Below are 17,253 nucleotides of genomic sequence, written 5' to 3' on the forward strand. Positions count from 1 at the left end.
AAGATGGATCAGTGCTTGTAATGAAGCTGCCGGCTACGATCGAACATTCTCCAGTGGATGCAAGTCCGTTAGGACTATTTTATTCTTTATGTTGTAAATGCCTCTCGGCATAGTAGGCTACTCAGACAATATTGCTCTTTGTATGATAGGAGGCCGATACAAATCTTGGATGGGTCATTTGAAACAACTGTGATGTGCTCAGCATCTCCAGCATTATAGCCTAGATAAAACTACCATTTGAAAATCAAACAGATTTCCCCTTCCCAAATCAAACAGACAACTAGAGCAAATTGATACAGACATAAAAAACTAAAAGTAAATAAACACACTTTCTGTTAAATGCTTGCAGTGGCAGATAATATTGTAGAAACACACACACACACACACACACACACACACACACACACACACACACACACACACACACACACACACACACACACACACACACACACACACACACACACACACACACACACACACACACAAGCTGAGGATTCTGACAGTTTTCAGCATGGAGCACTGATAATGTTATCTGTCCAGTAGAGAAAGAGAGTGACGCATTTACAGAAAATGAGCAGCTTTCTGAGAAACACATTGGTAAGGGCGACATGTGCAAGATGAATTACAAGAACCCTACACCTTCACTACATCTTTCAAGTTATTGACCAGAAACCTACATTGTTTTTTCCAACCAAGATTTAATTTGGTTATCCTAAGAACAAGTTATTCTTAAGAAACACAAATCTCCAACTCACAAAAAGGCTCTCAAAAAAAGATTTGTGCTATATCTGCTTATCATCATGCAGATTTCATGTTATGTATTTAATAATAATCGGCCTAATGGGGGAAAACAACATTGTATTCCTGCCACCGGAAAAAAAACACTAAAAAGTGTAGATACTGGAGCCAGGTACGAAAAACTACCACGGTAAATCGAAGTACAATCTGGCGACGGCTCTAGGGAAACCAGGTGTATTTGAAGGGGAGTTGATGAGCTGATGCAGGCCAGGTGTGAGCAGTTGAGAGTGGCAGGCAAAGCACAGAGACAGACAGGGGGTGTGGCCGACACAGGGGGAGAACGCACAGCACAACAGCTTTGGCTATGACAATAAACATGCATGGCTCACTAAATTGTTCTTTTAATTCCATTAGGAATTTTGAAGAATGAAAAAGGGGAATACTTCATTGAGAAAAGTGTTTATTTTTGGAAATGGCAACGAGAATGCACCGCATACTTTACAGCACAATACTTAACAATTATTCGCGAAGGCTCAGTGAATAGTGGGGAATTGCCCCAGAGACCAGGTTGACTACACGTGAACACTCCAAGAAGACACAAGATAATGCCGGAATTTATTTGTTTTTAGTAGCGGCTTATTTATTTGTCACTCATGATTAAAACAATATCTCGAGTTTGAGATCTCAATCATGGGATATGGCCCAATAACCCGAGATAGCAAACCAATCAATTTGCGCCAACTTAGGAGGTTCAAGTGTAGCATATATAATATAACCAGTGCAATGATTAGTAATTAATAATGAAACAATCCAATAAGCAATTAGACAGAACGTTAAAATCCATCGTCCAGTAGGTTATCTGTTTACAACCGTCATGAGCCAGATTCGATAGTTTCTCTTTCTCTTTCTGCAAAGACAGCCCAGGTCAGATGTGGGTTGCGATGTGGACGTCTTGGTCAAATGCAATTGGGACGTTAGCATGATCATACCTTTTTTTTTAATGCATGATTTATTTGTAGAAATTTCAATTCAAGACTTAATCCTCAAAATTAAGGAGCGAGAGAATAACAGTATATAACAGTCAAATAGTCAAGACAATCAAATGGTGAGGATACAAAATACAACCCCCTGGCCCCACCCTCCCCTTCCCAAATCAAACAGACAACTAAAGCAAATTGATACAGACATAAAAAACTAAAAGTAAATAAACACACTTTCTGTTAAATGCTTGCAGTGGCAGATAATATTGTAGAAACACACACACACACACACACACACACACACACACACACACACACACACACACACACACACACACACACACACACACACACACACACACACACACACACACACACACACACACACACAGAAGCTGAGGATTCTGACAGTTTTCAGCATGGAGCACTGATAATGTTATCTGTCCAGTAGAGAAAGAGAGTGACTCATTTACAGAAAATGAGCAGCTTTCTGAGAAACACATTGGTAAGGGCGACATGTGCAAGATGAATTACAAGAACCCTACACCTTCACTACATCTTTCAAGTTATTGACCAGAAACCTAAATTGTTTTGTCCAACCAAGATTTAATTTGGTTATCCTAAGAACAAGTTATTCTCAAGAAACACAAATCTCCAACTCACAAAAAGGCTCTCAAAAAAAAGATTTGTGCTATATCTGCTTATCATCATGCACATTTCATGTTATGTATTTAATAATAATCGGCCTAATGGGGGAAAACAACATTGTATTCCTGCCACCGTTTTCGCTAGAAGGAGGGGTGCACCCCAACCTTTCAGTTGATGATTAATTTGCAGAAGAGGTAAAAACGGTTGGTGGACTTCAAGGCATTCCTCTTCCTCGTGTCAATCAGAACCATAAAGCAATGCCTCCACGCAGCACCATATCCACTCAACCTTTAGTTGAAGAGAGAGAAGCATCCATGGAGGACCCGACAGTGAGAGACAGTGCGGGTTATTGTTTCTATGCCACTTTAAGTAATTATATGAAGCATGGTTGCAATTAAAAAAAATATATTTTTGTGAAGAAATAGCTACCAATTCGACTCACTTATAAATTTTCCAATACTTTTAGTTTATTCGGTTTTCTTACTGCAGCTATAGGGTTAGGGCCATTAGCCTACTATCACTTTTATTCATACGTTTTTAAAGCTGATTATAAACACTCTAAAATAAGATAAGAAAAATAATATAAGAAGGATAGGCCTACAGAGTTTGCCGCTCTCGACTACTTTAAAAATGTGTCTAAAACAAAATATATAGCCAACACACAAAACACAGGTTGTACTAGACATCCAAACATGCAAGCTGGCTATTCGACTATACATTTTCACTGTTCTTGTTCTTTGTTTGAAAAGAAAGTTCTATGTGATTATATTTAATGTATTTTGTTAGGGTTGATACTTGCAGGCACTGTAGAATAATAACAATGTATTTCTTCGGTCATGAGCCAGATTGGCTTTTTCTCTAAGGCTGCAAAGCAGGTATTCTATAGGAAATCACGTGACAATCTTCTGCAGCCCGGGTCAGATTAGGTGGGGATTTTATGAGTTGTTCACAAATCACTTTACAGTTACACCATACCATTAGTTTCATTGTGTGTGTTACCAGCTATGAGCACTGATAAGTTCAGCTGTCCAGCAGAGATAGACAACAGAGAGAGAGACTGCAAGAACCCTTTTAATACATCTTTCAAGTTTTGACCATAAACCTTTGTCCTTCTGTCCAATCAAGATTTAATTTTGGTATCTGAAGATAAACAAGTTATTCTCAACAAACCCAAATCTCAAACTCACAAAAAGTGCTTGCTTTAGAAAGGTCTTTAAAATGTATTTTTGTTCTTTATCAGTTTATTATTAAGCCAATATCTTATTATTTATTTAATAATACAACATTGTATTACTACCACCTTGATCACATGACCTCAGTCAGGATAGTCTCCAGGCTAGGAATACAATGCTTCAGACAGCCCAATGATGTCACTGCTAGAATGGAGGTGCACGTGCATCACTACCATTCAGTTGATGATTAACTTGCTGAAGAGGTTAAAACGGTTGTTGAAAATCTGATCTTTAAGGCAATGTCTCTATTCAGAAACCTGCATCGAGTTATCACATCCATGTTTCTGTGATGCACTTGCCTAACCAATGATTAGTAAAGTATCCACTGAACCTTTTGTTGAAGAGAGAGAAGCATCCATGGAGGGATCGACGAGACATGTTTAAGCATTTAAGAAATTCAGTTCAAATGTTGAATATTATATATATAATATTAATATATATATATGATTGCATTGTTGTGTGTCGTTGCATAAGACATTTTTGTATTAGCCTATCATTTTATATGAACATAACTGGAAATGCTATGCCTTGTGTTACTTCCAATTATAATCTTCTTTGAAGAATCAAGGGATGCCACTCATTGTTATTTCAATGTAAATAATGTGTATTATTTGTTTATTATTAATGTTGAAAACAATGTCAAATTCCAAACAACAAGAACTTTGGCAGCGCCTTATAGGATGTAAGTGGAAGGTTGGAACGCTAGCACCATCTTGTGGCAAGACTTTCAAGAGCAGTGACCATCTGTGTGCTAGTCATCAGGAAAATTAATAATGTTTTGGATGTAAATGCACAAACAAACATGACGGTGATGATGATGTTTTATATAGACCTACGTATATATATTCCCCCCACCTCAAAATATTGTATTTTTATTATTGTTGTTAATGTAATTATTATTCAAATGTTACATTTATTTCAATTGACTAATTCATAAAATGTATGTTGTAAATAAAATGTATATTGTATGTTAAAAATGTATATTATTAACTGTCTGTATTTCGTTGAATTTGCTTATCTATTGGCAGAACAACTCAACCAACACATTTTAACACAGGTTTTACTAGTCAACACGCAGGCTACTTGGCTATTAGACTATAGTTTGTGAACAAAGTTCTTTGTGATGGAGTTTTCAATAGGGCGTATACATGCAGGCACTGTAGGTTAGTAATAAAAATGTAGCCTATTTCTTAAAAGCAGGTGTGTCGTGCGTTCAGTGCGTCACGTGACTGCTTTCAACCTGCTGAAGGCGTGTCTTTAACTTCTCGATGTAACCTTACACGCCCAATCAGCTGGTTCCTCAAGTTCGTCCAGTGCAGTTAACAGGCAAAACTTTCTCGCATTTGCCTCCCAAGACAAATCGAGGTACGGTCAGCGACGGTTAACTTCCGGGTGTTTTCCTTTATCTTCTCGCTCAGACCTGGGGAGGGTAGCGCGGGTCAGCCATGTCTTTGGCTGATCAAAGTCAACAATGGTTCCCAACGAGCGCCCAGGTAACGGTGCTCCAGGCCAGAGGACTCAGGATAAAGGGAAAAAATGGCACCAACGACGCGTATGCCATCATGCAAGTCGCGAAAGACAAGTTTTCCACCGAGGTGGCCGAGAAGAGTGTGGCGCCAATGTGGAAGGAGCAGGCCAGCTTCGACCTGCCTCCAGCCCACCAAGGAAACGCCGAGCGCGGCACGTTACGCGTTCACGTGATGCACCGGGCGCTTGTTGGTCCAGACAAGCCGCTGGGGCAAGCTGTTGTCAATCTGTTGGATCTCCATGAAGTGAAATCCAGAAACAAGACAGAGTAAGCGTTCCAGTACAAACAAGAGATTGAGTGCACATTATGCTATGTATATCATAATGGTGGATTCTTTTTTGTAAAGTAAAGGTTATTTTGGATTGGGGTGGAGACGTTGGCCTTACTGGTTCTATTTCTTCCTGTTTACACTTGACAAAGACCCGTGTGTGTACACGGGACACACACACACACACACACACACACACACACACACACACACACACACACACACACACACACACACACACACACACACACACACACACACACACACACACACACACACTTATTACAGTTTGTAAAGTTGTACACATACTTTATGCATGGATTCTTGTATGTCTCTCAAAGTTAATTATTTAATTGAGTTGTGTATTGTCTCCAAAACATTGACCATTCAAGTTGTGTTGTGTTAAGGCTGCAAAAAAACTTTCCTTCAGTTCTTTGGTTTAAATCCAGCTCAAGGCCAGCCTTGCATTCCTGTCTGCTTCGTGGTGAAAAACAAACTATGTGGGCCGGACTTGAAGTGTGCCGTGAAATGTGTTGTGTGGGCAGCGCCCGGCCTTGCTTGTTGCACAGGTGTTTCTATGTTTCCATAGTAATGGTTAATCCTGCTTACATTCCTTCTAGTCAATAAGGTCATCCAGTAGTGAATCCATTGAAGGGTCATAACATGCATCCAGTCAATGAATGTTCTTTAGGCTGCTGAAGTTGTTTCTAAAGCAACTTAAACCTACTTCATGTTCATTATAAATGATTTGGTTCATTGAATATGTTTTGCGTGCAGAGATATGAGTTTCAAGAAACCGGTTAAAGGCCACATTTTTGTGGAATATTTCTTTCACCAGGCTAGCAATTTGAGAACCCTAACCCAAAAGATACAATCACTTGTTTTAATGTGTGTGTGCTTTCCACACACACATTAAGGAACATTAGTGAGTGATGTAAACACAATGCAGCTCATGACAACAGCGGAAGAACCTCAGGAAGTACCATCTCCCTGATGACTCGGCGCTTGTGTCTCTGGAGGCAGATGGGTTTGGACTTTTTTGTTTATTTTCAAGAAGAGTTTCTTCTCTGTAATGTCAGACTCTGCACCGAGTGCATCAGTCGTTCCAGTGAAGACAGACGTTTTCCTTTTGTCTGTTGAATAGCAATCCTGGCCGACCTATCCCACAACAATATGAGGATAGAAACGATTTAGTTAACTTCTCTCCAAACATGAGCACACGGCCTACTATAATGCATTGTGTTGCAACCAGATAATTGCTATATCTGGTTATCAGGGTCTCGGCAGGAAATGGCGAACGAAAATCATTAGCAACCAGAAGTGTGTGTGTGTGTGTGTGTGTGTGTGTGTGTGTGTGTGTGTGTGTGTGTGTGTGTGTGTGTGTGTGTGTGTGTGTGTGTGTGTGTGTGTGTGTGTGTGTGTGTGTGTGTGTGTGCTCATCCAGCTGAACGTTGGAACAGGACATTATTTCTCTTGTCTTGACAGGCAACACAGCGCTGTCACCCGAGTCCTTTCGGGCGTTACGTGACTACCTGGCTACGCCTGGTTCTTTTGTTGCTTCCTCCTCGTGTCATTACGGTTCCTTTTTTATCCTCCTATTCAATGGTAAGCATCACTGAATAACAATGGGTTAGAAAGGTGTGTGACGAATCCTCGCGCTGTGCCTATTTCCGCACAAACATTTCTGCCGAAGAGAGGCTTGCTCATCGTTCGTCCTTATCTATTGGCTGAGGGCCTAGGAAACAACTTTTCACAACGGCCCTTCACATGGACAAGCTATCAGAGGAACTCTACTTTACCTTTGACTTATGAAATGCTTTTTCTTTGGTGTATTTGTGTGGCCTGTGCTGTGTCGTGTACCAGCCAGTAACTAATCAGATTCCTGTAGAAGGCGTCTCCCTTAGTCATGTGTAGGTGTCAAATTGAACGAGGAGCAGACAAGTGGGGTGAGGAGGAGAGCGGTAGGCTGAGGAGGAGAGTGAGAGGTAGAGGGAGTGGAGGAGAGACCTAGGGTGAGGCGGAGACGTGGGGTGAGGAGCAAAGAGGGAGGGTGAGGAGGAGAGGGCAGGAGAGAGGGGGAGGGTGAGGAGGAGAGGGCAGGAGGAGAGAGGGAGGGTGAGGAGGAGATTCTTCCCTGACTCAGTGGGCGATGGCGTGATGCAGACAATGACTAATGTGTTGTTGTGTTGGTAGTAAAGGGTTTTCTCTGCATACCTACGTGTTTATTATGACAGAGAGACCTTTACTGTAATGACCTTCTGGTCGAGAGAATAGATTGTTCCCTACAATATGACATTTACAACGTTTCCCTACAATAGATGGGGATGTAGTAGTAGAGTTGATGTATTGTTACTTGAGCCTATAATCACATTTCAGTGGATCCAACTCTTCTATTGTATCTTACTCTCTTGCTAGAAACTACAACTATTAGAAACGGGACCTTCTTTAGTTTAGTCCTAAAAGACCAAACATTCATGTGATTTATGACTAACGCACGTGTGCAGACACACACACACACACACACACACACACACACACACACACACACACACACACACACACACACACACACGTATCCCCCAGCCCCCCCCCCCCCCCATTTCCTTCCAGGCTTCAGTCGCTTGTTTGTTCAGCTCTGTGGGGGATGAACTGCTGGCCTCAGCTCTTAACCCAACAGGCCCCTTTTGAGCTGACGGTGTATTTTTATGCTGACAGTATACATTTCTGTCTTGCAAGTTGGTGAAATAATTTTGGCCATTTTGAAGGCATACAAGACGCTAGGAGTGGGAGTGTATGTCTGTACACCTAAATGAGAAAGCCGAGGGACTGATTAGATGCTAGTTATGTACAGGTAGATATAAATGTAGTCAAATTGGTTTTCTTCCATTCGGCTTCTCCATCCGGTTCGTTGGGTTCTGCACATCAACGTCAAATATTTTCATCACAGCCAATCGTTTTTGTTGGAAGTGATCTGAGAATTAAGCAAAACAAATACACCCAAACCCATGGGTTAAGTGGGTGTGGCAAAAGTAACTTATTCAATTGAATAAAAAATCAATGATGAAAATAATGTAATTAATTGAAATTGATCCACATATTTAAGCCAACGAGAAGCCTAGCGCGATTAGCATTTGTCGCACCACGGGCGCCCTAACCTGTCCTCACAGACCTGCTCGCCTTCTCCTCCTCCAGGTGGTTCAAGCTTGTGGACAAAGGCGGCAAGGCGGACAAGGAGCGAGGGGAGGTGCTGCTGGACATCCAGTTCATGAGGAACAACATGACCGCCAGCATGTTCGACCTCTCCGGCATGGACAAGTCCAGGTCCCGCCTGGGGAAGATCAAGGACAAGCTGCGGGGCAAGAAGAAGGATGGCAGCGGCCTTGACTCTGTGTCGGCCATCGTGCCGTCGTCGTTCAGCCAGGTGCTGACTGACAGCGAGGAGGAGGTGGAGGAGGAGGAGGAGGAGGAGGGCGCAGCAGGCTTTGAGGGGGCTGTGGGGGCCACCAAGGAGAAGAGCGGCAAGAAGAAACTCAAGCTGAAGTCGTTGTTCTCGCACAAGTCCACCCTGAAGAAGAACATGTCCCAGTCCATGTCGTTCCTGGGCCCTCTGCCTGAGAGGAACCAGACGCTGTCTGGCAGCCGGTCCTCTGGACTCAACGTGGAGCCCTCAGAAGGTCAGAGGATCCAAGGGATCCAAGCTCTTAACTTCTACCCTCATGTCTTTTCGTAACGACCGTGCACATCCAACTCTTGCATGAGAGTTAGACTCGTACTTGTTATCTAGAGGTTTACATTAGGGGACTTCAGCTTCAGATTAAACAAGACTTTGTTGTGCTGCTGGTGCCATGAACTAACGCTGATCTGGGACGGACTGCGTTAAGATTATCTGCACTGCATATTTGTAATAAATTGAATTGTACTCTGAAGCTCGATACTTTGGTCCAAATGGGTCCGATCAAAAATCGTAAAAAATCAAGATTGATTTTAATGTGAGTGTTTCAAACTTGTTTCCATGTATTTATTATAGTGTGAGTTTAGATTATATTAGTTTTAATGATACACTTTGTACTCAAGTCTCTCTTGAACAAGAGACCCGATCTTCAATAATAGTTTGTCTGGAACCCCTTCCCATTTTGTTTTTCTTCCCCTTCAGGTAAGAAGAAGTTCAAGTTTGGGCTCCACAAGCGTTCCGGAAGCAACGACAGTAAATCCTCCCAGGCCTCCGCCTCGGTGGCGGACCCGGCCCAGCGTGGCGGTCCCGATGCCCCCAGGCCCGGCGGCCTTGTGTACACGGAGGAGCCCACGGCCCGGGCAGGCTCCCGGGCCAGCTCCACCTTCAGCCTGTCCAGCTCCGGCCGGGGCTCCATGGAGGACCTCCACCGGGGCTCCGTGGAGGGGTCGTTCAGCTCCTACGATTCCCTCAGGGTCCCCCGGCCGCAGCCCTCCCCCTGGCTGAGCACCAAGGCAGCCGAGGAGGGAGAGGTGGAGGAGGGGATGGAGGAGGAGGAGGAGGAGGAGGAGGAGGTAGATGTGAGTGAATACGAGCAAAGGAGAGGGAAGCAGGAAGAGGAAAAGGCCAGACAGGAGGAACAGATGAGGATAGAGAGGAGGAGAGAAGAGGAGGAGCAGAGGAAACGTCTGGATGAAGAGAGGATGAGACGAGAGGAATTGGAAAAGAGGGAGATTGAAGAACAACAGCGTAAATATCAAAGAGATGAGGAGGATAGAATTAGGAGGGAGAGGGAGGAAGAGGAGCGGTTTAGGAGAGAAGAGGTGAAAAGAAGAGAGCTGGAAGAGGAGAGAGAAAGAACAAAGAGGATGGAGGAGGAGGAAAAGTTTAGGATGAAAGAGGAAATGGTCAGAATAGAGAAAGAAAGAGCAGAGAGAGAAGAGAAGGAACGACGGGAAGAGGAACGGACCAGGTTGGAGAAAGAGGAAGAAGAGAAAATGAAGAGGGAATGGGAGGAAAAGCAAGAACGGATTAGAATAGAGAAGGAAAGGTTAGAAGAGGAATACGAGAGAGAAAGGGTGAGGTTGGAGAAGGTGAAAGAGGAGGAGGAGGAGAGAAGGGTTAGGGAGGAGGAGGAGGAGGAGAGAAGGGTTAGGGAGGAGGAGGAGGAGGAGGAGAGAAGGGTTAGGGAGGAGGAGGAGGAGGAGGAGGAGAAGATGACCATGTTACAGGAGAGAGAAGAGAGACGACTGAGAGAAAAGGAATTGGAGGATGAAAGATTTAGGATGGAGAAGGAGGAGAGAAGGGTAAGGGAGGAGGAGGAGGAAAGGTTGAGTGAGATGCAGGAGAGAGAAGAGAGAGAACTGAGAGAAAAGGAACTAGAGGAAGAAAGATTTAGGATGAGGGAGGAGGAGGAGAGAAGGGTTAGGGAGGAGGAGGAGAGAAAGGTTAGGGAGGAGGAGGCGAGGATGAGTGAGATGCAGGAGATAAGACTGAGAGAAAGGAGTCTAGACGAAGAAAGATTTAGGATGGAGAAGGAGAGAGGGGAGGAGGAGAGAAGGGTAAGGGAGGAGGAGGAGGAGGAGCGGATGAGTGACATGCAGGAGAAAGAAGAGAGAAGAGTGAGAGAAAGGGAACTAGTGGAAGAAAGATTTAGGATGGAGAAGGAGAGAGAGGAGGAGGAGAGAAGAGTAGAAGAAGAAACGACTAGAATAGAGAAAGCGAAGAAACGCCAGGAAGAGGAAAGGATCTTGATGGAAGGGGAGGAGAGAAGGAGGAGAGAAGTGGCAGAGGAGGAGGAGCAGGAGGTCAAAAGGCAAGAAGAACGGGAAAGAATGAGGAGGGAGGAGAGTCTTCTTGAGGAAGAAAGGATCAAGAGGCAAGAACAAGTCAGGCGGGAGGAGGACGAGCGTGTGCAGGAGCAGCAGAGACGGGAGGACGAGAGGAGAGGGAGTGAAGAAGAGGGAGGCGAGCTAGAGGAAGAGTTCATGACCAAAGAGACGGTGAAAAACACACCGTTTGGCCCCCCCTCCACCCACGACCCTTATCTGGGTCCAAACTCTGCGTTGACTAACAAGAGCCCCGGGGGAATAGAGTCGGCGCGTCGCAGGGTCCCCGTGCGCTCCGTCCCCCCCTCCGAAGACGACGGCCCCCCAACACCTGAGGGACCCCTCGCCCGTCGGACCGCCGACGTTCCGACCGCCAGGCAAAGGTGAGTGTGTGGCTACATGGGGGGGGGGGGGGCTTCACACTCTTCACAAACACACCAGGCCTATTCTTTACACGCTGGACTTTCATACACAGCTGCACATATAGTATCTGCCTAGTAAAACTAGCAGTAAAACGTCAGTCGTTGGTCGGCCTTAGTAGTAAAACAAGGTAGTATCGACCATTTGAGTTATTGAGGAATAAGTCATGTTTCATGTTTACACTGATGTATTTTTGCATTTGGCACAGAAGCATACACACCAACATTATGTACAATGCACAAATATAGAGCTTAGGTAAAGCATATTAAAATGAATGTAGAATTGTATATTATTATAGCATGAAGTTTATAAACTTGTGTATATATTCTCATTTATTTAGGTTGAGGTTATGCTGCTAAATCAAAAGAAATTCCACTGCTCACTAACTTATCTAACCAGTATAGCATAACTTCAAAGTCAAATGCTAACAACCAATTCTAACTTTGCAACATTCACTACAATGACCACATTGTTAAGAAATAACATTTTGAAATCAAGCTCTTGATTCTGCTATGAGATGCCCCAAGCGCATATACAAAAAACATTGGATGTTGCTAGCTGTAGCCAACTGTCGGCTACATAACTACTGCATGTGTTTTGTTTGTCTGCTTATTGATGCCATGCTCTGCCTGTTCATTCTGCGTAGTGACTTTGAAATCCACACTTTTAAATGTGGAATCAAACAATTAAATGAGAGTAGAGTAAAATAGGGTAGTATGACAAATGTCATTGTCAGGCTCTGGTGATTGCTCCATTTTGTTCGTTTTTAGCCACTCGTGTTTCCCAATCCAATGCTTCCTCAAACTGTCCTAGTTTTTGCCTATTCAGGGAATATACTTTCCGGTGACTTTCTCCCTCCTGGGTGAAGCAATGTCAATCATAGGACTACTGTGCGCGACGGTTCCCCTTTACTATTATCAGGGAATGTTCATCTTCAAATGCTGTGACAAACGATGCATTTTGGATTATGTTTGTGCGAGTGTTTCCATGTGCACGCCATTTGTGCCTTGAGTTACATTAAGCTCATTATGTATACCCAAAAAATGCAAACTTTTTTATATGGAAGTAATTACGTTATATCAATATACATTTTACTTTTCTGACCTATTCCGATAATTTTCTAGATAAATTAAAGCACTTTGCTAAATGTTTTATAAGTATACAATAATGAATGGCTGGATAGGAATCATATGCATCATTGTGTCTTCAGCTTTCCAATCACAGTGCCATTTTTGCCAAATGTGACAACCAACCTAAACGAATACGAACTGAAACACAAAAAAGCAAATCAATGAACGTGTTCCAATCACTGAGATAATCCTTTTAATTAATCATCACAATTGCACACGAAAGAAAAAAACATAACGGGCACTAAATCAGTTTCTTTACAAGTTGTCCATGGCTTGTCACTTGACACCATGAAACCTGACGGTAAATGATCTTCAACTGCTTGTTTATGCATCCTGGTGTCTAGCATCTAGGGCAAAGTGTCATATTTCCTATGAGGAGGCCCTGAGATCTCGTTTCATCTCCACTAAGGGCGGTCCATGATAATAACATTATAACAGCCTGTCCAGTCCTCTAGGTATGAATGAGATTGTGTCGGACAAAGGTGTGTTACTACACTTAATCAGAAAAAAAGTGTGTAATAATGTGTAAAATGCAGTGTAATGACTAACGGACTTGGAGTATAGTCCGTAGACGGACAGTATAATAACTCTGACCCTACTGTAGAGTCAATAGACCTGAAACACCTGTGGAGATTTGATTTCAACTGTTGGCTTGTCATCCATTCCGCCGTCTCGTGTACACATTAGCTTAGCAACGGGTCAGTTAACTCGGTGTGTGTGTGTGTGTGTGTGTGTGTGTGTGTGTGTGTGTGTGTGTGTGTGTGTGTGTGTGTGTGTGTGTGTGTGTGTGTGTGTGTGTGTGTGTGTGTGTGTGTGTGTGTGTGTGTGTGTCATATGTGATAGCACAAGGTGTCACAAGCGGTGTGTGAGGGGAAGTGGTTGCCTCTTGCTCTGAGAGGTGAGATGAAAAAAAAGGAAGGCTGAATTCGGCCTGCAGAGTTGCAGTGAAAGAGAAGGCAATGTGATTGTGTGCGACCTTTTCTTTGGTTCATTACTAGTGCATTGTCTCTCCTTGTGTCTCTAGTGCATAGCATTCAGCCGACCGAGTGAAAGGTTATACTACTAGAAATGCTTACGGCTTCCGCTATTAATGAATTCTACATTAACTCAAACTAATGTACTAAATGATGTACTTAACAAATAAACGTTTGTGTTGCGTGTCCGACTCACACATTTTCTAACGCCTGTAGCACCTTCATTTTACCAAATGACAAACCAAAAATATTGATGGTTGATGATGGTTAGATATTCTTGGTTAAATATGTGTGTCAGTCGCTTCCAAATATGTATTCATGACCTACTATTAGAACTGATAATTATAATGCAAGTAATGTGCTTCTACTGGGATATCCTCTCTACTCCTAGTCCTGCATCGCGACGCACCCCCTCACCGCTTTTCGAGCCGTCCAACCCATTCTTTGAAGAATCGGAATCCGACGAGCATTTATCCGGAAAGAAACGCCACGCCCCTCCACCGCCTAGCAACCAAGAACTTCTTCATGACAAACCAAACAACCTTTCTGTCTCCACCGTCCCTTCTGTTTCCCCTCTGGGGGGAATCAAGACCAGCCTTCATCTGGATGAGGGCTCTGATGGCGAGAAGGACCGCCCGCGTGCTGCTCGCACAGCTCCTCAACCTCCTAAACGACACGGACCCCGAATTGAACCGATTTCTTCCAAAGAAAAAACGGTTCAAACGGTCCATGCGACTGAAGCCTTTGAGGCACCACAGCCATCCAAAATCGTCAAAGGTCCAGCTCCGGCTAAACCGAACCCAAACATAACCAAGGTATCAGCGCAAGTCCATGATGGGAGGCCAGAGCATGCTCCGAGACCTGCCTTGTCCTTCAAAGATACCCGGAAGAACTCCAACGTGTCTGGTCCTCACACAGTGACGGAACAAAGACCCAGCACGTATGGAACAAACCCCTTCGACGAGGAGGATGAAGATGAGGAGGCCCAGACTCCTCTCGACACCGATAGTTCTTCATCCAGAGTTAAATCGCTGAAGACGGTCCGAGCACCACCGCCCCCAGAGGACAAAGAAAGCAGCCCCGCGAAACCGAGCAGGAACGCGTGTTCAGAAGCCCGAGTCACGGTCTCCTCTAACGTGAGACCCATGGGCCCGCCCCCAACCGGAGACGCCAGCGAGACCCCAGCCACCGTGCAGCCTCGGAGGACAGAGGCTGCCGCGGAGCAGGGAGGTAGGGTGGAGACAGGCACCGGGCCTCCTACACCCTCACAAAGGTGAGACCTCAACAGCTCCGATAGCAGTAGCCTCTCCCCCCCCCCCCCCCCCCCCCCCCCCCCCCACCGCACGGGTGTAGGTCAGAGTCCACACTATAAGCCTACCAGTAGTTCTATCAGATGTATTCGTTGCACGATAGATGGTGGAGAAGTAGTCGTTTTGTGAACTAGTATTTTACTCGTAGTTGGGTGTGTCTGTGATTTTACGGTGCCTGGTGTTTTTCAACCATTTTAATATGGTTAGTGTCACGGTATTGAAGGTCGATGAACCACCACAATGCTTTCTCCGCGTACTATACTCTTCTAATGAGGCGCACCTAGCTTTGTTTTACCTGAAGAGAGTGCTTGATAAGTGGCAGTGGGTGTGTTCGATTTGTACTGCTTCTGGAGCCTACAAGGTCAGGTCGCCCACTGCAATGGTGTTGTTGGTTTGGTACTACACATTTAAAAATGTGCTTTATGAGCACATTTCGACTCTTTTCCTCCTTGATCTTGTTATCAAATAATACTGTATCAAATATGAGTTGTTTGATGCAACATTATCTTTAAGGAGTTAGAACCTTGTTTTTTTTTCATCGCACTCAAGGGGGGGCCCTTGACCCCCCTTGAGTGCGATGGGTCAAGGGCTCATCGCGGAGCTCAGTGCCACGGAGCTCAGATGTGTCCATGTCGTTCCAGAAGTCATCCAGTAAAGCCTCTCAGAGTGTGGGAGCAGCAATCTGCCGTCTCGTCCGTCTCAGCCACTCCAGCCTCTAACACACCGTCGGAGACCACCCGGGGCGGTCGGAACGCTGTCGCGGTGAGCCCTGGGAGCGTGTTGACCATGCGGTGGTTAATGATAATGCAGGTGAAATCAGGAAGATGACACTGTTCTACATGTATCCCATGGTATACCCCTGTAAGGGTTACTGAGGTGAGTGCGGGATTAGATTATAAATAGCCTCGTAAATCCCATTAGCAGCTGTTAATGTTATTACTATTTTCGGCGTAGGTGTAGTTAATTTGAAGCATGTGGTGCTCATTGTGACCGTCTGGTTCCTAGGTGAAGGAGGAAGAGGCCAGGGGTCCATTCTCTCAGCTCACCCGAGGAGAGCTCATCCTGTTGCTGCAGAAGCTCCAGGGCCAGCTGACGCAGAGGGACCACAAGATCTCGGAGCTGGAGCAGTACATAGACAACCTGCTGGTGCGCATCATGGAGGAGGAGCCCGGCATCCTGATGTCCATGAACGCTCTGAAGCACTGACTCGAGACATGTCTGACTCAAGGCGTTGGTGTCTAAACTCGATGCACGAGGCCATATGATACAGCCGATGTCTAATCATAATGGCATGATACCATTCATTTTATACACTAGATGTCTAATCATGATGTTGTGAGAGCATTTGATACAGTGGATGTCAAATCATGACGTCATGAAACGATCCCTTACAGTTGATGTCTGATCGCCGTACATGATACCATCCGATACAATTGTTGTCTAATCATGACGACATACCATCTGATGGTTTGTTTAATTATGACATCATGATACCATCTGAAACATTTGATGTCTGATCATGACATCATAAAGGCAGCACTCCGAACCATACAAGGTTGATTGAGGTTGAGGGTAAACTATTTCCACCGATATGAAGGAGAAAATCACTTGAAATCAAGCAAATGTCTAGAAATACCATTGACTCAATACAAACCAAATATACGCTGTGTATTATAAGGGATTTTTAAAGATGATCTAATAAATAAGCCTTCATAAATATGCTTTTGATTGACAACTTGATTATTTTTGTATATCCTGTGAAATAGGCCCATATACCACATTTTCAAAGAACCTTTGAATCCTTTTATTGTTTTTTGGTGTAAAAATGTATATACACAAATAAAGAAATGCATTAAATAACAGTGTTCCTCTGGTTTATAATCACGTGCGTGAATCAAAATCTGATTTTATATCAGAACTTATTAACTGAACTTAATGAAGTGGACTGCGATGGGGGGGAACTCAAACATTTACTGGTGTGTCTGGTTCTGCCCGGATGCCCGAGGCCTTGGAAATGGAGGTGTTCAGATTTAAACATGTAGAATATAGGATGAAGACCAGGGCGGAGACCAAGTGGCGGGAAGAGATAGGTGGGTGAAGTTATTTTTCATGATTATAAGGACCTTCAAGTGGACCCATCGACTATGGGACGGGCGGAGGACTTACGTTGTTTAAAATCACAGGGTCGTAGGGAAGCCCTCCACTGGTTGTGTGAGAATTTATACTGCTGACTGTACAGCACAT

The 17,253-nt window shown here is 44.2% G+C and overlaps 1 protein-coding gene across 5 annotated transcripts; it reads left to right on the forward strand.

Annotated features, from left to right (window-relative positions):
• The first annotated feature begins 4,862 nt into the window (after positions 1-4,862).
• Positions 4,863-16,871, forward strand: rab11fip1b (RAB11 family interacting protein 1 (class I) b). Of its 5 annotated transcripts, XR_003976608.1 has the most exons (7): positions 4,864-5,396; positions 8,590-9,071; positions 9,551-11,558; positions 14,091-14,972; positions 15,651-15,771; positions 16,015-16,333; positions 16,374-16,871. XR_003976608.1 is itself a non-coding variant. In XM_030355106.1 (6 exons), exons 1-5 carry the CDS (start codon positions 5,047-5,049, stop codon positions 15,835-15,837), a joined length of 3,909 nt encoding a protein of 1,302 aa, XP_030210966.1. In that variant the 5' UTR covers positions 4,863-5,046; the 3' UTR covers positions 15,838-15,885; positions 16,015-16,230. The 5 variants fall into 5 exon arrangements, 4 of the variants coding, with proteins under 4 accessions (XP_030210966.1, XP_030210968.1, XP_030210965.1 ...); XM_030355106.1 differs by lacking the exon at positions 16,374-16,871 and having other exon boundaries at positions 4,863-5,396; positions 15,651-15,885; positions 16,015-16,230; XM_030355105.1 differs by having other exon boundaries at positions 16,015-16,871.
• Positions 16,872-17,253: the final 382 nt, after the last annotated feature.

This window comes from Gadus morhua, chromosome 4 (genome assembly GCF_902167405.1).
Source record: "Gadus morhua chromosome 4, gadMor3.0, whole genome shotgun sequence".
Classification (NCBI taxonomy): domain Eukaryota; kingdom Metazoa; phylum Chordata; class Actinopteri; order Gadiformes; family Gadidae; genus Gadus; species Gadus morhua.